This window comes from Indicator indicator, chromosome 5 (assembly GCF_027791375.1).
Source record: "Indicator indicator isolate 239-I01 chromosome 5, UM_Iind_1.1, whole genome shotgun sequence".
In the NCBI taxonomy this organism is placed as follows: domain Eukaryota; kingdom Metazoa; phylum Chordata; class Aves; order Piciformes; family Indicatoridae; genus Indicator; species Indicator indicator.
Genome location: NC_072014.1, coordinates 35584452 through 35605818, shown reverse-complemented (window position 1 = coordinate 35605818; position 21367 = coordinate 35584452). Strand labels below are relative to the sequence as shown.

The window sequence follows — 21367 nt, the reverse complement described above, 5'->3', positions numbered from 1 at the left end:
GCAGGTGGAGGCAGCAGTAGATTTGTGGCTTACTGTGCTGGCTCTATTTTTAGTTTCTGAACGCTTGCAAGTTCCATTTACAAATGTCAGGAAAATGCATTAGGATTATCTACTTTGTTGTAGGGGTAATAAAATGCTGTCCAATTTAGCCAATAGAACAGCTAAGAAGCAGACTCCCACTGTCATGGCAGTGTAGCTGCTAAGTGTATACTGTGGCTCTGCAGGATTTTTAAGCTGCCTGCTCTCTTCTTTACTCATTGCTTGTTTCTTACCATTGTACTGATTCCAAATGGAGATGAGAAATCTCTGGGGTTTTTTACATCAGAGACTCATCTAGGAGTAACTGAAAATGTGAATTGAGATGAAGGAAAGTAAGGGTTCAGGAAAAACTATGCAGTGCTATACATTGCTTCTGGAGCATGGCAGTGATACTGGAAGCATGAAGGACTGATGATCATCCCTTTACCCAAGTGTATCAAGTTCTTGGATTCTAAGAAGTACTTCCCTAAAAGTCCTTTTAACTTGAGTGTCTAGAAAGGGAGCCAGTCATTGCCTTTAGAGGATGAGATCACTCTGGCAGCTCAGATCGGTTGATACTCTGTAAGCCAATATTACAATTGCTTTATCTCCCATAGAGCCTATGCTCATGGACAAACATCACATTTAAGGTGGAGTGACTTACTGGTGAGCTTTAAGACTGCTTGTCAGCTATAAGTATTAATGTCAGGGCTGAAGGTGCTTTAGCATTGTTATGTGACTGAAAGAAAATAGGCAGCTTTCCCATTAGAAAACCAGTATGTAAATTAAAATTCATCTTTCCAGTGCTTTAACGGTCATTACTACTTTCATTATAGCCATTTGTCCCTTCAAGTTAGTGGTGTAGGGTATGAGTCCTTGGAAAGTTTTCCTCCAGTTGTGTTCACAAGCTAGCAAAAGAGTTTAAGCAGACTTGTGACACTGTTATTTAGTACTTGTTTTTCATTACTGTTTTAGATAGCCTAGGCCAAACAGATTGTGTCTTAGTGCTGTGGATATTCACTGTGGTAGAATACTTAAAGACAGTTCTCATGCTAAAGACCTAATGCTTTAAATACACCTAAACAGGTCACTTAAATCATTCTTAAGGTGTGGTTATCTGTATGCACTTTGTCACTGTAGAAATTATATATTCATTTTTAAGGGAACCATAGAGTTAATTTGTTTGAAGCCTGGAGGGAAAAAAGCTGGCAATTTAGTAAAAACTGAGGAGCTAATTTCACTACAGAGGCAGGCTAGAAATAGAAGAAGGAGTAAAAGTGTGGCTTTGAACTGCATCATATGAAAGCACTAACGATAGGAACATTGCAAGCTTGTATGTACCTGTGAATGCCCATATTTTATTTTTTTTTGGTACATCTTCTGCAGTTTTTGAAACTGTGTGCCTCTGATGAGGCATATCATGAAAATCTGATAGGTAATATATTATTATGTAGTGAAGTGTTCAAATTTTCAGTTAGATCACTGCAAGCTAGTGTCATCTTGTCAAGTGTAGCTCTTGCCTGGCAAGTCTGACCAAGAAATATAGCTTCTCTCTTCACCTAAGAGATGAAATGCGGAAAATCCTAAGGGTGAGATGTAAATCCATAGTAACTGCTTCAGTACTCTTCATCTTTGAGAAAATGGGAATCTGTAAATGAAGTTGTTCACTTTTTATTTGTGTTTTGGCCAACTGTAGTGATAAAGTCAAAATGCATCTGAAGTCTGGCATGCTTGTGTCCACAGGTCAGTCTTAGATCAGTAAGAAAAGGGTTATCTGTTCCAAGATTTTTTTTTGTTTATTCCAGATAATTGTCACAGTTCTGCAGCTTGTTGTTACTAAAATGGTCGACCCATAGCAGCTCTAGTCTGTCAGGCTGTTCTCATCAATACTGGAATACTGAAAATTAGATACTGTGTTTGTCAGCTTAAGACTGACAAAGTTGTTGATGTGTCTGTTTTTCTTTTAAGTTCAAGTATTTTTATTTTTACAGAAAACATATTTTTCTTAGTAAGTTAAGTGGTATCTGTTCATAAGGGGAGAGTAAAATTAATCCTCTTGGGCTTTTTTCCAATCCTTCTTTGTAGTGGAACTAGAGTAATAGGTGCTTCATTCAGTGAGCACAAGTTCAGTTAGTCTTGTTCTCACTCAACAAACAGCAAGCAGGGTAGAGCTGCCAAGTGCTGGGGAGCCTGACGTAGGCATAGTGTTGCCTGTCAGAGTTATGGTGTGATGAAGTTCCATCTCAAGATGATGGAGCCTCTTCCGTTTCTGCCTGCTTCTTCCCTGGTATTCTTCTGGGCTAGTAAATGGTATTTTACCTGCACAGCACCTCTTTGATTTGGGAACTGTGGAGATGATAGATTTTTTTTTTCAGATGTGAGCCCATAAAATGAAGCCTTGTTCATGTTTTTGCCTTGTTTATTCTTTTTTTTGGGGGGAGGAGTCAATATGCAGTCAAAATCAGAGCTGGTCAAAATGTTTCCTGCATTTGCTTTTTCCATTGGAAGTCACTCATGTGATGGAATTTGAAGCATTTCTTGGGGCTGTGTGAATTAATCTTAGACTTCTTCATCAAAGAGATGTCAACCAAGAAGTCTGGACCGGTTTGCATCGTTTTCTGTCAGCTAGTTTAGGTGGGCTTTTGTGCCTAGCTGGAGCAAGGAGTACTTTGAGACATGTAATCTCCACTGAGAGTGTAAAATTGGGGTTTCAATATACTTTTTCTCAAAACTGAGTCTGAAATGCAAAATGTTTCATAAACAGATAGTTTCTGCGTGCTACGCTAAGGTCTGCTCCATTATGGTTTTGGAAAAAAGCATCTCCTGAGTGACCTAACCATTTCCTGCAGTACAAAGCCTTTCTTGTAGACTTTTTACAAGTGAGAGTGAAGTCAGTCTAGTGGGAACTGTGTGAAACTAAGCCCATGCATTGAAACTAGTTTTGTAGCTCTCTGACAAGAGAAGAAGGATATTAAAAATTATTTAAAGTAATTCTGAATAATATTTTCTTTCCTTTAGCTGTCTCCGTAATGAGATACAGTGCATCATCATTTGGATTTGCTGTAAGTAGAGATACAATTTAATACTCTCTGCTGTTTTTGTGGGCTTTTTCTGAATGTGAAATACTGTATTTTTTCCTTATTTTAAGTTCATAGTCAGGTGTGCCAAGTCAATAATGGATTAGAAAAAATATTGTTGAAGTCATACCTGGGAAAGGATAATAAAGATACTTTCATCATCCTCTTTCAGTTTCTGACTACAAATTAATGTCAATCAATGGAGTTAATATCAATACTTACATCTTGTTATTGACATATACTATCCCCTATGTGTGGTTTTCTTCTACAAGTCTCTCACCTTAATTAGTTCTGTTGTTGAACTTGAGAGAGATTTTGAAGTTCCATTCAGAACTTTGCATGACCATTTTCCTATTGCAGTCTATGGTAAAACCCCATTTGACTGCAGGATGATGGCTTTCTTTTCTAGTAGTTGCTGTGACTTTACTGATTAGTGGCAGAGCAAAGAATTCCCAGCAAGAGGCAAAGTGATTAATTTCACATGATTGGTCTGTTACTTTCAAATTTGAAGCTGAGATTGATTCCATAGAAAGTTTGACTTAAGGATGAAAGTTCTTACAGTGGGACATGCTTTTTGGTGTTACCAAACATCATGTCTTCATTAACTAGAAATACAAACGTGGCAATTTTGCTGATGATACAGTATAATATGAAATCTGGGTACAATGGGATTTAGAAGAAAAATATTTGCTTTCTGTGAAATAAAACTTACTGCAGAGAATTGGTGACTTTGCAGGAAAAAGGAGTAGTTGACATGTTTTCAAACACTTTTAGTCTTTGCATAAGAATCATATTAGTATTTTAACTTTTGTGGCAGATTGTGTTAGCTGTTGTTTTTTTTTCTTTTTCTTCTCTGGAAGTGATGGATTATGAATAAGAAGTTTTTAATCCCTTGATTGACTTTCTGAGCTCTGAAGTGTATCATTGTGCAGTAATAACATGACAAAAATGTGAAGATCAATTTAATAGATATAAAACCTGCTTTCATTAAAATGATTTATTTGAAGCTTCTCTGTGCTTGTGCAGCAGGGACAGCAAATGCGTTACTGTTAGTACAGGACAAATGTAATGGCTGACAAAACAATTTACTCTTTTTCTCTTTCAGTTTGATGCTACCCTGGATGTTTTGTCATCGGCGATAGTTTTGTGGCGTTATAGCAACGCAGCCGCAGTGCATTCTGCACACAGGGAGTACATGTAAGTACACTTAATTACTTCTGGCTTTAGCAGAGGCCTGCAGAGTTTTAGCTGTCAAACTGTGATGCTACAGATTCCAGAGCATTGACAAAAAACATTCAGCAAGTATTCTTTCCTTCTGCCACTTTACTGTTTGATCCCAAACTGTTTGCCTTTCCTTAGGCAAATCTCCCTTTGATTGTGAGTTTCAGTTTCTTTTTAGCCAAGACAGTAACTGTTAGAACTTTATGGTTTTTCCTTTTTTTTTTTTTTTTTTTTCTTCTTTTTTTTTCTTCTTCTTTCTTTTTTTTTCTTGCAGCATCTCTATTGAATAAGCTGTATTTGCAATCCATAATGGACTTGTAAATCTTTTATTTTACATCTAACTCTGTTATTTTTAATATAGTATGTTTTTTAAATGGATGCTTGTATTATATTTGTGCTTGTAGCAAGAATGGAATATGAACCCCTTCTCTTTGAGTGTAAATCACTTCAATTTATAGTGATACTATTAGAAACTGGGATTACAGAACATCTGAGAAGAGTGAGTGGTATGACAGCATTTATAACTGCTGTACAAAGAAAGAGATAGACACACTCTTTTTATTATAAAACTATTGCTGTTTTTGTAGGTAAGAGTGTATCAATACTTGCATGTCTTTCTCGGGGGAAAAAAGAATATATGCTTGCAAAGTAAAAGCATTGAATGCTTGCTATATAAATCCTATGGAAAAATATTTATTTTGTAATAATGTATTGATTACAGTAGAAATTATATTCTACATCATTGTGCGCCACTTCTATTGGCAATACATGTGGTAGCTGAGAAGATCAGGTGGGGTTTCACTCAAGAATTTTTCCAGCTGGTGCATAAAGAGTACTTTAACCTCCTACTCAAATTCTGGATACATTTAGGTGGAGAATTGCAGTACATTTATCTGCTTTGGTGTTGTCCTGTGCTGCCATTGCTAGCAGTATCCCATCTGGCTTGTTTGAAGATAGTTCAGCTATCCTACAATTTTACAATAAAGAGGAATAAGGTAGTTTTTGTTCTGAAACACCTCTAACGAACTCCCTTCTGTTAGAAGGAAAGCCAGGTGAAACCGAACTTTCACGTATCTGTTAGGATCAAGTCAAAAATAAAAAGCATCCTAGAGTGGACTATAACTTTTCTTCATAGTCACTTCCTAAAAACTAAGCAGAAAAGTAAGCAGTAACTCAGACTCATGCAACACATTGCCAGTGGTGCAAGTTCATTCTTGACAGTGTTCCATTCATAACAATTTGGAATAAAAAGCTATAGGAGATTAATGTGGCATTAATTCATAAAAATAAATTCTGTAATATGTGATTAAAATTAGTCTTCCTGTACAAATTTGGAGATCTAAACAGACATTTCCTGAGATTTTTGCTTTTGTGGGTGTCCATAGAGATTCCTGTCAACATTCAATTAACATATTTTTGAAATCTCCTTCTGTTGAGCTTGTTCAAGTAAACCTTGTGAAGCAGTTTATAGAGCAAATAAATCCCAATACAAAAGAAGAATCAACATATCCCTGTGGCTAAGCCAGTAAAGTGAACAAGCAAAGTAGAAAACATATTTTCCTGCTTTTTCTGCTCATTTTTAATTTGCTTTCCTATGATCCCTCTGCTTTACGTCAGGCTAAATTAAGTCAATGAATTACTTGCCATGCCCTCTCATTGCAGACAGCTAAGGTTACAGGATGAGATCAGTACAGAATGAAGGAATGTTACCATATGCTGGGAATATGAATCACTGGAGAGGCAGTCTGCATATCTCTCCATTTCTAGAATTAAAAGGAGAATCATCATAGTACCAATAACCTGAGAAATGGTTCTGTCTCTTAAGGCAATTCTTACTGTGTCAGATTTTTGAGGGAGGCACATTTCTAATTTCCTGTTGTGTTTAATCAGTCTCCTGCTTGAATGACTGCATGTAATTATTTTTCCTCTACCACTGGAAAAATGTTGTATGACACCTCCTAGCTGCTTGGTTGCCTTCTAAATAATCTTTGTATCTTACGTGCCTATGACTGCACCAGGTCTTTATGAGCCCTTGTTTTTGTGTGCCTGTCCCTCTGTGGGGAAGTCTGCTCTCAGACTTCTGGGTGGTTTGGTGCAAATTCATGTGGGTGACCAGATCATTCCATGCATTATTCCTGTCTCTGTCTGCCAGCCATACTTTGCCTTAGCACAGGAGTCTGTGCAGAATTCTGGGTTTCTGCAAAAGCACTACTACTGTTTCCCAGAGTAAGGTGTGCCAGAGTGACTTAGTTTAGTTCTTGATTTATAGACCTGTCTTTTATCAATTTAAATATTATGTTGGTCTGTATATCCTAACATATCTGAAAATAACCTGAGTTCCATGGGAAAGACCAAGTGAAATTGCCAACTAATTATGTATTGCAAATTTATACCACTTCCTGTTTCATAAACTTGACAGCAAGAGATTGGTCCAAAATCTGTTGAAATCAGTGGAAAGCCTCTTATGGAAGGGCAATGTTAGATCCAGTCCTAACTGTTGGATGTTGTTGAGAGAGGATGAAAAAGAAAACCCCAGAAAAAGACACACAGAATACAGCCTGATTTATGATGTGCTGTGAATTAAATATGTGGAATGAAAAGGAAAAATGAAAAAGAACTGCATAATCTTAGTTAACATGTAGCCATATGGAAGTTAGAGATGCAGCATTTCATGGGCTGGTACTCAGAATGAACAGGACAAAACTGCCTGCTGTGCCAAGTTCTGCTAAGCTGAACCAATGGGTTTCCATTTGACTTCAGGGGAATTGTAGTGCTGAAAGTTTATAGCTAGCATGAAAATTTGTCCTGATGAATTTAACTCAGTTTAATGGGTTCCAATTTACTAGATCATTCGATTTATCTCATTTTCTGAGGCAAAATGAGAAGGTACTCTTCTAGTGTACTTGTGACCAGAGTTATACAATGTATACATTGATTCTCATAGTGGCCCTTTTTGAGAATTTGATGGCCTGAGAAGCTAAAGCTGGCAGGCTTTTCAAGTGTTTTACTGATAAGAATTTTTCTTAAGTTATCATGAAAAAAATATCTGGTTATGTTCAAGGTATGTCTTAAATTCTGATGGAATTCTGATACAGTTTTAATACTTTTTATTTTGTAAGCATACCAAATGGCTTTGAAAATATAATTAATATCCACCAAGATCAGGTATAAACCACTCTATGGTAGTAGACCATATGAGACTCTGCTTGATTCTGCCTAATTAGCTCATTACTGAAAAATATGTATGAGTGGGATGAATATTTGATGTGTTTATTACTGGTACTTTTTGGGTAGTTTCTCACTTCACCATCTTTCTGTTTGTTTTGGCAGTCAAATAAGAGTAGGCAGAACCAAGCTACTAGATTTTCATGTATTTTAGAACGGTGGCTGAAGCAGGTCTTGAGGGAATGCAAGGATTAGGATACCTGGGAAGAGTTGGAGTACCTAGTTTGTGAGTGCTTGATTTGCTCAGTGTGGTCTGCTGGATTGCAGGTTAACATGCAGGAAATTTAAAAGTGCTGAACAAATCATCAACAAAGCAATGATCAAGAAACACAAGAAAGAAAGATCTTGAATCTCAACAAAAAAGGAAAAAAGTTATGAACAAAAAAATCTTCAAATTCCCTGTTTTTCCTTATAAGAGGAGGTACTAAGAGAAGGAATTACTCTGATGTAGCTGAGCCACTCAAAATGCATGAAGAAATTTGAATGGTCCCCCGCCTTGCCCTCTGTAACCAATGTACAAATATTCTTGAATATTCTACCTTTCAGTAAACCTTTAGCAATATAATGTCTTATTTGGATGCTGGAGCAAATCTAAATTCTGGTGAAGGAAAAGCCCAGTAAGTAGCAGTAAAAGTAATTTCTTAATAGAAGACTAAAACTTTAGGGACCTGGAAAAATGTCTCCTGAGAGGTTGAACTAGTAGCTAGCTGTACAGCCATTGGGCAGCTGTTTGGTCTGTTGAATTCAAGAATGAAGAACTTGGAATGGAGTGCTAGAACTGTGAGGAGAAAGTGAGAAATACCACTTAACAAGGAAAGATCGAGAAAAGAGAATAACAAACCTCAGGCACACAGCTGTATAAAAAAGCTGTAAAAGATGGAACTCTTTATGTATAGTTGGTTGGAAAGGGCTCAAAACTGTGAACAAAGGAAACATCTCTTGTTTGATTTCCTTCTGCTCAGGAAAACAGGACCCCACTCACAGTAAGTTAATAGCTTTAGTTGCCAGCCTGCTCAGGTCAAATGGAGTAAATGAAGTATTGCTACTTTTTAGGCTGTGGGCAATATTCCCATTCTTACATGACAGAGCTACAATCCTGGCTTTCTGTATAATGCAGCACGGGACTGAGTATCTGTTCATGCCCATAGGATTCATTGCATACAGAATTTTTTTGATTACTGGGTTTTGTTTCAGCTTATATGTTCAGTACTGCAAAAACTAACTCCTTACAGCATGTTTAGCATAGCAATTCCTGACAGTTGCAGCTGGTGTTTATTATATATTATTTTGTTGATGGTACAAAGTTAAATTCTCTTTTTCCCAAGAACCAGTCTGTCAAAATCTTTCTTAACCCAGTGCCAGAGTAAACGGGAAGCCTTACTCATAATGAGCTTGCTGATTAAAGCCAAGAGCAGAAAGCTCACATTTCTTTCACTGTTATTTTTTTTTTCCTTTCCTTTTTCTAGTTTTTATTACATATGTCAGATTCCAACTATTCCATCCTTTACTACTGTAGCAGGAAAATTAAATTGTATCACGGGCAAATAGTTTCTAATGAACTCATAGTGCTCTATATTGCCATGGCATGATACATAATGAAAGTACATATGTTTCTTTTTTTTTTTTTCTTTTATTGGTGGAGCTTTCATCCGACATATTGTCTGCAATATTAAAATAACAAAAATTAGATAGGGCCTACTGTGTGGCAGGCAAGGCTTACAGATCTCTGTCATACCTCCACCTGATAAAGCTTTTTGCCAGGAGAAGATAATCATTCCTGTCCTTAGTGGGGCAGGAGAGGAGAAGAGGAGCCTGAGAGGAGATCTTACTGCTTTCTACAACTACCTGAAAGGATGTTGTACTGAGGTGGGTGACGGTCTCTTCTCCCAAGTATCTAGGCAATAGGGTGAGAGCAAATGGTCTCAAGTTGCACCAGGGGAGATTTAAATGGGATATTAGGAAAAAAATCTTTGCTTTCAGTAAAGAAGTCTGGTCAAGCATTGAAACAGTCTCCCCAGGGAGGTGGTTGAATCACCATCCCTGGAAGTGTTCAAAAATATGTAGATATGGAACTCTGGGACATGGTTTAGTGGGCATGGTGGTGTTAGGTTGATGGTTGGACTTGAAGCTTCACTTATCTCTGCTCATGTATTTATTTTGGGTATCTTTTCTTATATTGTGCTAGGTTTAAAAACAATATGTGCTATGTTTGAAAACAATTGTGAAGGTCTTGCAGTTTTTGCAGCTTTGCAATTAGGCTTTATTTAGAAACGTTGCTGTGTGTCTGTAACTTAACTTCGATCTCAATGTATCATACCTCAGCTGGTGCAGCTGGATTTGTTTCTATCAAAACACTGAACCCATTGGCCAAGTGAAAAAGGTTTGCCCTGCAGATTTGATTCTTAATAGGTTCTCAAATTATGGGGAGAGTGAACTGGTGCTCTCATCTATTTTGACATCCAGAAAAGCACAATTGTGAGAGCTTTATCCAAGAACTTCTAATTTAGTTTGAGCTAAAAGCAATCTCTAAGAAAGATATTTGACTACTTCTCAGGGATGGAGTAAATAGGAAACCTGACTCACAAATAGAATAATGGATGCAACAATTAGAAAATCTCTTATATCCTTCACCATACTACCCCTTTCTTTAATTAAGTTTGATGATAAAGGTGTAAATTTTATTTCTAATCTGTGTGTGTGTTTGTCTATCTGCCCTTTGTTGCTTTATTACTATCCTTCGCAGAGTCTGTAAAGAGCCATCACTATTGCTACCTCCTGCAGAACCACACCTGCTGGTAAAGGAGTTGGACATGTCTGTGTGGTTGTGGGACAGATGTGGGGTGTAAGTGTAATGAGGGTGGGTCTGTGTGGAGACTTAGTGAGTCTTGCTTTCCTAATGAGAAAATGTGATAATAGGTAAGACAGAGTGAGCCTCAGCTTCCAAAGTAATGCTAACCCTTATACCTTGCTTGCTTATATTCAAGTGATACCACCTGGGACTATGTGTCCCCAGGGCTTGATCCTGGGAAGCCTCACAGAAGTGTTATTGAATATATGTTTATTGCATTCAGGCATGCAATATGGGGATTATGAGTTCTTGCACCCAAAACTTAAAAGAATTGGAAACCACCTTTTATTGGAGTAAATGGCTGTCATACAGCCAGGGTAGGTCTGGCTCTTCTTTCTTTTCCTTAGATTCAAGTAAGAGGGCATACTGATCTGTCTGATTGCAGCATATATTCTCTCTTGATTCGCAGAATGAATCCCCTTAATTTTCAGTATTAGTAATGTGTCTAGACTTCCATGTGTGAATTGGCTCTGCTCTACTGGTTAGCCTGACTAAATGAGCACTGTCTATTTAGGAGGTGTTGAATGAAAATAATCCTCTCAATTCAGACCCAACATATCAGTCACACTGAAAAAAAAAAAAACCTGCAGATAATTTTATCTATGCCATATATACGAAAGAGATTTGAAGCACAGATGGCAAAATCCACACCTACCCACAGTTCAGGGCAAACCTCTCTGGCTGGAGGAAAAACTTTTGTGATGAGTGAATGGAATATCTAAGTGATCTGGAAAAATGTCAAATGCATGGAGATAGCCTACAGACTACAAATAGCTAAGAACTTACCTCTGCAGGTCTTGTTTAGTTCTCAGCTACCATGAGTTGGTCCTCACATGGGACATGACTGTCTCTCCTACCCAGTGGTGTGCAGTTCAGAGTTTGCAAAGTGTTCACTTTTGCTTGGATATCTGCTTTACAGGAGGAGAAATACAGTTTCTTTACAGCCTCATTGAAAATTGCTAAACATTCTTCCTTCTAAAATATTTAGCCTAAATACTAAATCCAGGGACAGTGCTAGAGACAGTTTTAGAGGCTGACTTATTAAACTGTATCATTTCTCCATAAATCTATTCTTCCATATTCAGCAAAAGTGAAGCAATCATAAACTTTGCTCTTATCCAGGCAGAAATACATATATGCATACACTTATGCATGCATGCACACAAAATCCACACATAGAATTTATATTAAATATGAAATAGCAAACACATATATTTATACATTCTAAAATCTGTTTCTAAAAGTGTGGCATCTGTAGACTTGGCAGTGGTTTTACTGGAGCTAGATTTCATATCTATTTAATTTTCCTTTTACTTCAGTAGTAGATGATTAGGCAGTATTTGAGTATATTGCCTAGTATTTACACACACACAGACACATATATATAAAATCTGGGATATGATGGTGTTCTGTTCTGGAGTTTGATGATCACCATAAAGCCTTCTGAGAACTTCTGAACTAGTTTGTGGGTTTGTTGTTTGGTTTTTTTTTTTTTTTTATTTCCACCTTTAGGGGAATGACAGACTCTCTAGAGGATCACCCTGCTACAAGGCTAGGAGCAGTGATCAACTCTTCACAGGCTGGGAGGGTGGTTATAAGTCAGGTGTACCATATGTGCAACTGTGCAGACCAGGAACTAGAAAATAGGTCATAAGAGTTTTTAAAATCTCTCAGCTGTAGTAATGCCTTTGCTTTTAATGGCAGATATTTAATACCTTGAGGAAACCAATTATTAATGGAACTGTTGCCCCAGTTCAGCCACAGGATTTTAAAGGCTGCAAATACCCTGTTCTGCAGTGACTAGTTGAACTCCTGAGGGCAATAAAAGTTTTAGAAGGCCTATAACATTTTCACCATGAAATGGATCCCTAGCATAGATAATCTGAATCTGAGTTTATATCTGAGATATAAACACCATTTCACACACATACACAGATTTCATTGGGTTGGAAGGGATCTTCAAGGTCATCTTGTCCAACACCCCTGCAGAGAGCAGGGACACCTCTGGCTAGATCAGGTTTCCCAGGGCCACATCAAGTCTGATCTTGAATGTCTCCACAGACAGAGCTGCAACCACATCCGTGGGCAACCTGCTCCAGTATTTTACCACTCACATTGTAAAGAACTTCCTCCTTATGTCTAACCTAAGTCTACTCTGCTCCAGTTTCAAACCATTTCCCCTTGTTCTATCATCACAAGCCCTTCTAAAGAGTCCTTCCCCAGCCTTCCTGTAGGTCCTCTTCACATGCTGAAATGTAGCTGTAAGGTCTCCATGGAACCTTCTCTTCTCCAGACTGAACAGCCCCAATTCTTTCAGGCTGTTTCACTCCATGTTCTTTAAGAAGTGATTAGACCATGTATGTTTTTAAATATAATAATTGAGAAATTTGCTTTCAGTGAAATTTTGGACTATTGCTTGAAGTATCTTTATTTTGTAATTTATTTATTTTTTTTAACAATGAGAAAAAGGAGTATCTGTAGTGATACATGATTCATGTGCGATGAACAGTGAGCCCACTTTGTTCTTTTCAAAGTGAATCTTAAAGTGAGTATTCATGCAGCAAAAGCAGGTGCAAGTTCTCCAGACAGCTGTGATTCTGCATGGTTTGGTGTCCAAGCTTTCCTCCCGAACTAAACCTAATAACAGATAAGCTACACTGCAAACAAAATGAAGCAAAGTAACTGTCTAATTGGACACAAAGAAGCTTCAGATTAGTGATAGAGCATGACAAAGAAGCAGAAGTTTCAGGACTGAGGCTGAGATTGAATCTTGTGCCTGTATTACATTAATCTGCCACAGTGGCTAGTAATTGTTCTGTTTAGAGTAAGCACTTTAATGGGCTTTAGAGGCAGATGTTAGTCTTCATAGTTCTGGATGTCACCCTAATGAAACATGTGGCTAGAATTTTCCCTGCAGTCTTCCAGAATGGGCATCAAGGAATAAATGTTAGTGAACAGCTGCATTGTAATTTTAATGCCTCTTTTTAAAACAATGGGCAGCAGAGCTGTACATGTATCACAGTGAGCAGCAGACTGAACAGACCCTTTTCTGCCACAGAAGTACAGTACCCAGCCAGAAGTTTCACTGCCATCTGCCTCACTGTCTGGGGTGTATGCAGGGATGGTTGTTCTTTATTTGTAGGTGGACCTTCCTATGTTCCAGTTTGTGTCTATTGTCCTGTGTCCTGTCGCTGACGCTGGCCCCATCTCTTGACCCCTGACCATTAGATATTAATAAGCATTGATAAGATCCTCTTTAAAGGTCTTCTTGTCTTCAGGCTAAAGAGCCCCGGGTCTCAGCCTTTCCTTGTAAGAGAGGTGCTTCAGTCCCCTCATCAATTTTGTAGCCCTCCATTGGACTCTCTCCAGTGTTTCCTGGTCTCTCTTGAACTGGATATCTCAGAACTCGACACAGTAGTCTGGATGTGGCCTTTCTAGAGCAGAGCAGAGTGGGAGAAAGACCTCTCTCAACCTGATGGTCACACTCATCTTAATGCACCTCAGGATATCATTTGCCTTCTTTGCCACAGGAGAACATTGCTGGCTCTTAATGAGCCTGTCTACCAGGACTCCCATGGGGTTATTCCTCACCAGAGGCAGAACCCTACACTTGCTCTTGTTGAACTTTGTGTAGTCCCCCTCTGTCCAACTCTCCAGCCTGTCCAGGTGTTATGCCTTATGAGTTCCCCTGAATGATTCCATGCCTGATATTCATGCTGTTGCCCACTGATACTAAAATCCTTTCAAATCATAGGAAAAGAGAAATTAGCACATCAATACTTTCCATTATCTACTTCTACAGTTTAATTGTTTTTCTTACCAGGACTCCAGACGTTTTGTTAGTGGGTTTATTGAGAGATTAAATTCTGTATCCATCATAAAATTGATTTACTCAGCTTTGCTGAAGAAGCTCACATTACTCCTGGGCCTACAGCTCATATTGCTCTTTTTGGCCTGCAGCTCATTTTAATGCTAAGTTACAGTTCCTCGCAAAGTAATAGTTTTAACACTAACTCTTCACTCCAGTGGTGAAAACGGCCTGTAGAGATTTTAACATTTCCTTTTCTGTGGGCAATTAGGAGCCATTAGTGCTGATAGATCTTGACAGAGTCTGCAGAAAATAAAGGTTTGTGAATAAAAATTCATAAGATCATAGGATAATTCAGGTTGGAAGGAGCCTCAGGAGGTCTCTAGCCCAGGCTCTGGCTCCAAGCAGATTCAGCTGTGAGATCAGGATAGGTTACTCAGAACTTTATCCAGTCAGGTCTTGAAAACTTAGAAGGATGGAGACTCTGAAACCTTCTGGGCAAACTCTTCCACTATTGCCATGGTGGAAAACTCATTTCTCTGAGAAAAACGTATAATATTCTTAACAGTCAAGAAAATACAGAATTAAAATAAACTATAGAGTAAACTGGCTCTTGGGAGGTAACAGAATTTTATGTAGGAATTAGGAGTATTATCTTCTATCTATCATATCATAACTGCCAGAGAATTGGGTGAGGATTTGAAGCTTGTTTTGATGGCAGCATTGCAAATGTGAGAAAATAATTTCAACCTCAATACTATTAATACAAACTCTAGTGGCTTATAATGACTTTTCTCATACTTCTCTTGTCACTTTTACCTCTTCAGCTTACTGAAAATATTTCCCCTGAATAAGATAAGCAATGTTTTCACTGAATAAGATAAGTAACCATACAAGAATGAATATTTTACAGTGAGTGAGAACAATCTTTTGCAGGAACAACCTTCCCAAGGATGTGGTAGAGTCCTCATTGTGGGAGGCTTGCAAGGTGTACTTGGACAGGTGCTAGATAATCTCATCTAGGCTCCCTTTCCCATGAAAGGCTGGACCAGATGATTTTTGGAGGTCCTTTCCAAACTGGGCTGTTCTATGGTGCTGTGAGGAGGTTCTTTACACTGGTAAAAGTAATAAAAAAAATACATAACCATTGTAATCAAAATAGCTCAGGTAGCCTTAGATACAACACTGAATAAAAAAGGTGGGAGAATAGCACAATATTTGCAGGAAGGATAGGTTTTGAACACGGCATTTTAGATGTATTTTATGTTAATGAAACTGGGAAGTAATTAGACTGCTACTGTCAGTCTTCTTTTATTCTGCATGGTGTCATCACATTTCAGGGACTGTTTTAATGAAATGTGATGATAAAATTATTTGAATGGTGTAACAGACATACGACCAAGTACGTGAGACCCCTTTTCCCTCTCCACTGCTCTAAAACAACTGTCTCTTGTGAGCCACCAAGAAAAAATTACCACATTTTTGCAGACTATATTTGCATGAATCACTGTTTTTTTAAAAAAATCCTTGATTCTGTGGCTCCACCTTTGTTGCATGTGAGAGCATATTGACTTGAGAAGAGTAGTTACCAAGAGCTTCATTACAGACTGTTGTTCTTACTGTCTTACTGTTTTCCATTTGCCAGAAAGAGAGCAGGATGATCCATTAAGCAGTGGCTGTTCTACAGAAGTCAGTTGATGTGAGGAGAACTGTTGGTCATTGCTACGTAGCTTACTGCAGATCTGTTCTGAAATAGTATATAGCAGAGCTTTGTCACTGAGGGTGTATTTGTAACTTTATTGCCTGTTTATTAAAAAAAAAAAGCAAAAAAGAAAAAGTTTCAAAAGAAGCATCTGAGAGTCTAAATCTGCAGTCTTACTTCAGGCTGACTGCTGCTTACATGGAAGAGCAATCCTTTTGGCTAGAATGGGTCAATTCATGTAAAGAATAGTCACTGTGGCAAGAGCTGTGCTAAAGGTAATACTGCTTTATTACATTGAAGATGAATCACCACAGAGATCTAAGTGAGGTTAGTTTTTAGTTCTGCAATGGAAATATTGCAGAATTTGCCTTATCACTACCTGGAGGGAGTCATAACAAAGACTTGCAAATATAAAACAGGATTAAAGATAAATCCATTAATTAGAGGACTGTACTAGATGTAAATGAATTGAATAGTTTGAATTTTTCTCCTTAGGAAATTAGTTTTGTATTAAAGGAAAAAAATTAACTTACTAACAGCAGTTTGAAAATTGATGGTTTGTGAAGATGGAACCCCCTGAAACTCAGTAGTTTTCATAGTTACTTGCTTAAAAGCCATTAACTCATGCAAAGTAGCAAATTTTTGATTAAGGGAAAGACTGTCAGGTGCTTACAGTGACATTTCCTTTTCTGGTCTCTTTATGAGTTGTGAGAATTTGTCATCAAAATGAAGAATTTTGTCTACTAGAGTTCCTTACAGGGCATGTGTTATGGAAAAGATGAGGTGGCAGCTGTATGTCATGCAGTACGCTTCACGCTGATCTCATTTTGATGGATACGAGTGTAAATATCCAGGACTGGTGTAAATCGAAATGGATATTTATAGGGTTCTATAAATACAAATGGGTTGCATATGGCTTGTAGTACTGCTTTCAGAAAAATGTCTTTTGGAATTTGTCAGGTTGTAGCACACCCAGAACCAAGCTTAAGATTAGAGACATGAGTTTAGTTTTTGGGATTTATACATACTCACATTTCTGAATTCTGCTGGAAGTGAACTAACAGGGACTGAAGCTCAAAAGCTGCATAAACTCTTTAGCAGTTCTGAAAGTCGAAATAATTTCATTCTCCATGCCTGAAACTGCAGTACAGCTGAATTAACAGTATGTTTCATCTGTGACAAAGTTATCTTGAAAAGGTGACAAAATTGATGAGTTAATTTTTTGATGCAATGAATTACTCTTTATCTTCTAGACTTTAAGATAGAAATACTGCATCAAAAACACATCAAGAGATGTCTTCAGCAGATCATGATCTGCTGCCAAGCCCTTCAGCAAACTAAGGAAGACTTGGTTTCACTGTTAAAATCATATCATTAAATTCTCTTTAGCAACAACTTAATGATATAGTTTTAATTCCTCTTGCATTCCAAGTGCCAAAAATCCTTTGGAAGTCTGAGCCTGAGTTTACCTAAAAGTTGGTTATTGCCTGGATATCAGAGAGATGCTGTCACCTTGTTCTTTCTGAGTTAGTCTGTTATTCTTTAAATTGAATTCTGAAAGATTTCAGAAAGCATACTGCTTCTGAGAATCCAATCATGTCTTTTCATCATATTTTAAAATGTTTGATTAAATTGTCTCTGTTCCTCTTTCCTTTTAGAAGAAATACATGGAACTGAGGGAGGTTTCAGATTCAAGTATTCTTCATTAGATCTTTCTTGTTGCCTATCAAACCTGTAGTAATTGATTTTTTTGTGTTGCATATCAATTATATCTCTAATGATGTAGCAGATATTTATTGGGAAGCTCATACAGTAACTCACATAGAAATGGCTGCAATTTAAGTACATGATCTGAAGTAATTGGTAGAGGTGTAAGTGGTGTTGGTGGCGTATGATATGTGATGTGTTCTTCATGGGTGTTGCTGGACAGAGTGTACCCTCTCACTTCTGTCTAGCTCCTCTTTCATTAATTTTCATGAGTACTTCTGAGCTGACTGGAACTTGTTTATAAATGACAGTTGGCTCATCTAATTTAATTGAATGTTATTAATGAAATTGCACTTGCCAACTACTTTGGCAGTAGCACCCTTCATGTGCAGTTGGAAACACTAGTTACAAAGCAGTGGAGTAATTGTTAGCAGATGGAAGTTAGCAGGCTTGTATTAAAGTTTTTGCTGTCTAATGGTTTGAAATAAATCAAGCTTACAATAATCAATTACAATTTGTTTATTATGTACTACTGTTAAAATTTCAGATTTAATTTTTGAAGGTTTCTAATTTTGTACATTTGTTGTCGAATTTTGTGTGTTTTTTGATCTAGATAAACTATTTTTCTGGCAAATGAGACTGAAAGAAGACACCATGCAGTATTTTGTTCTAGTGGCTTTGCAGACAAATCAATACACTCAAGAAGACAAGAAACGTGTATTTTTGCACTTAAAGTACTATGCCATTACTCATGAATTTTGCATGGCTATGGATTCTAAAAGCCAGTATATAAAGGAGAAGCTTGGCTGCTAAATATGGTGACTGAATGCTGATTCAAACCTCAGACTGCATTTCTGTCTGCTATTAATAGCTTTGTCACTGTTATTAACATCTTCCTTTTTTCTTTCTACTTTTAGCCATTTCTGGTTAAGTAGGTGTATGGGAATTCTTTTGACACAGTAAAACTGATCTGGAGAATAAGAGAAACAACTGAAGGTTGCTGAAATTGTTTCTTACCTGCTGGCATAGGCAAAGATGCAAAGTATTTGCCATTAGGCTTGGGTGGTGGCAGAGTTTACAGAGATATCCCAGGCTCTCCAACATATACAAGAACTGAATCCAGCCAAGGGGAGGTGATGCTGCTTTGCTCTCTTCTCTGCCTCACAGTTGTGGTATTCAACAATATCTATTGGCACAAGGAAGTTTGATCTGTTGTTTCCAACTCACTGATTTGTGGTTCTGTTGGTTTAGGCTTTTCTTTCAGTGTTGCTTCAGGTGAAATGTCAGCATATCCTTGCATGAAGTGTATATAGCTCATGTCAACCTGTCACTGGCTCAGCAAGTGGCTTTAGGCAAGTCAGCCAGCTTTTGTGGGCCACTTTGGTACCTAATGCCTGCAGATAAATGAGCAGAACTTATAGTGTATGTTTCTCTACCTTGTCCAAAAAAAAAAAAAAATAATTACAACAGAAGAATTGTGGAGTATAATCTTATCTTATAGCCTTGCTAAGCATTAGAGAAGTAATATATAAAGATGGTACTGAAAAGTTTTGAATTTGACAAAGGCAGCACCAGACAGATCTCTGTGTGTGATTCATTCAGATAGAATGAAACTGAAAATCTCTGAAAAAAATCTGTTGAAGAACAGAAACCTGCTTCCAAATATGCCATGGAAAATGAAACATCTACCTTTCAATTTGACTCATTCTTTTGGGGATATGAACTTTTCTCTCATCCATATTACCATTTAATTATCACCTCTTGCTGTAGGATTGCAGAGAATTCATTTTGTGTTTCTTCTTCTGTCACAGATGATAGGCCAGATTTTTGATCTTGTATTTAAGTCTAGGGGAAGGACTCTAGAGTAATCAAGCTCTCCTCAGTCTTTTCTGTCTACTTTTTACAACAGGTGATATTTAACATAACAAGAACAAGGGCTGTGTTGCAATTTATTGTAAAGGAGTTAAAAATCTCTCTTAAAATCAGTGTGGCAGAGTTTTGCCTACCTGAGGTGAGTTCCTCATCTACCATACCACTCCATGCTCTACCTTGCTTACACTCCGTAGAAGGGCAGCCTCTTTACTGAGAGCTTGCCTGTAGGATTATGTGGATTGTCCACAGTATGTTTTGGTGATGCTTATGTTGGGAAATAAAACCAGCTACTTGCCTGTGCCACTGCTGCAGCTGTGTCTTCTGACCCAGCCAGAGCAATGCCAGTTCAACTGCAGTCTCTAGATTGAGCTTGATGTGAACATTGAATATACTGCCAACCACCAGATGGCCTGATGTCTGAGCTGTTGAAAATAGCAGCATGCTACTGGAATAATTATAGCATCCATAAACTGAGCTAACAGATAGGTACCAATGGATGATTTACAAACAAAGGAAATCAACTTTTGAAGAAGAAAAATGTACATATAGATATAACTTGTTAACTATTTCATGCTTTAAACATTAAAATTGCTCTTACAATATATCTGTCATATAATTTTATATGAAGAGCTACTAGTAAAATTGTATTATGGATATATCAATAATGTAAGATATTTGCTATTGTTGTTTGTGTAGAGGAAATCAAAGCCTTATATCCTGTAGTATTTCATGGCAAAAGGAAGTCCATCAATCTGTTTCTTGGAACAAAATCAACAGCTTTCCTTTTTACTGTGAAGTTCTGGATATGTGTTATTTACTGTTTAAGTCTCATTGTGCCTGTGTCCGATAAAAAAAGAAATTGTCAATTATTCCTTTACTTTATCTACTTTTTGTTAAACCTTTTATTTGCTTTTTATAAGACTGCGTTGTAAGCACTGCAGAGCAGTAATAGAGTCTAATTCTACATGGCACCTCATCCAATGAGACCTCAATCCTTACTTAGGTATGGAGAGACTCTTGGATAGCCTATGAAGTGATACACCTAATCTGCTGTTTGTTTTGTTTTGGTGGTTTTTTGTTGTTGTTTCTTTTTTAACATCTGCACTTAAAGTAATTCTTTTTTCATGGGGTCTGGGGAGGAAACAGGTTCTGTTATGCTACTGACCAGATGTACCAAACATCTATCCTGGTGTGGTAAAGAGAAGGAAGTTCTCTTAATTATTTCTAATGCAAAATTCTAGAAAAAAAAAAAAAACAAAACCAGACCTCTAGTGGACTCGATGATAAATCATCAGGAGAAGCAGAAGCGTCTTCCTCTCTGACTCTGAAACATCATCTGGTCTTCCCTGTCTTCTGACACGTATTCCAGGATTTAAGAACTGGAGAGAAACTGGACAGTTCTCTTAGTTCTCTTTTTAAATTCAAATCTCTATCCATATCTCCTTAAGATATTTTTATCATTAATATTCTATTGAGCGTTACGTTCAGCAGTGGGTATAACTCCAAATATGTTATAATGTGTTTACTTTCTTTTTTTCCCCAGAGCTTGTGTTATCTTGGGTGTCATATTTCTCCTGTCATCTATATGTATTGTGATCAAAGCCATCCACGATCTTGCGAAGAAAGTGCTTCCAGAAGTGGTAAGATGATTAATGTTCTTTAAAATGTTCTTTTTATTCCCTACACTGCCCCTGAGCCAAAGAAAGGCCAGCATCATCTTCAACAGGTGCTGCTGAACTCAACAAAGCTGTAGCAGGTGCATTTCCTGCCTGTCTGCACGTTCTAGTCCTGGTTTTCAAGCAATGCTTTTTCCTTATGTGATGGATTCTCATCTTTATAGGTTTTTACAGGCTTCAGACCATCTCTTCTTCTCCCTGGTTACCTTTATG

The 21367-nt window shown here is 37.6% G+C and overlaps 1 protein-coding gene across 1 annotated transcript in view; it reads left to right on the top strand.

Annotated features, from left to right (window-relative positions):
• The window catches only part of TMEM163 (transmembrane protein 163), a 92182-nt gene that overhangs the window by 51824 nt on the left and 18991 nt on the right, over positions 1 to 21367 (top strand). Inside the window, exons 3-5 of the mRNA XM_054381105.1 lie at positions 3037 to 3080; positions 4201 to 4292; positions 21022 to 21118. Coding sequence (XP_054237080.1) covers positions 3037 to 3080; positions 4201 to 4292; positions 21022 to 21118 — 233 coding nt within the window. The remainder of the gene's footprint in view (positions 1 to 3036; positions 3081 to 4200; positions 4293 to 21021; positions 21119 to 21367) is intronic.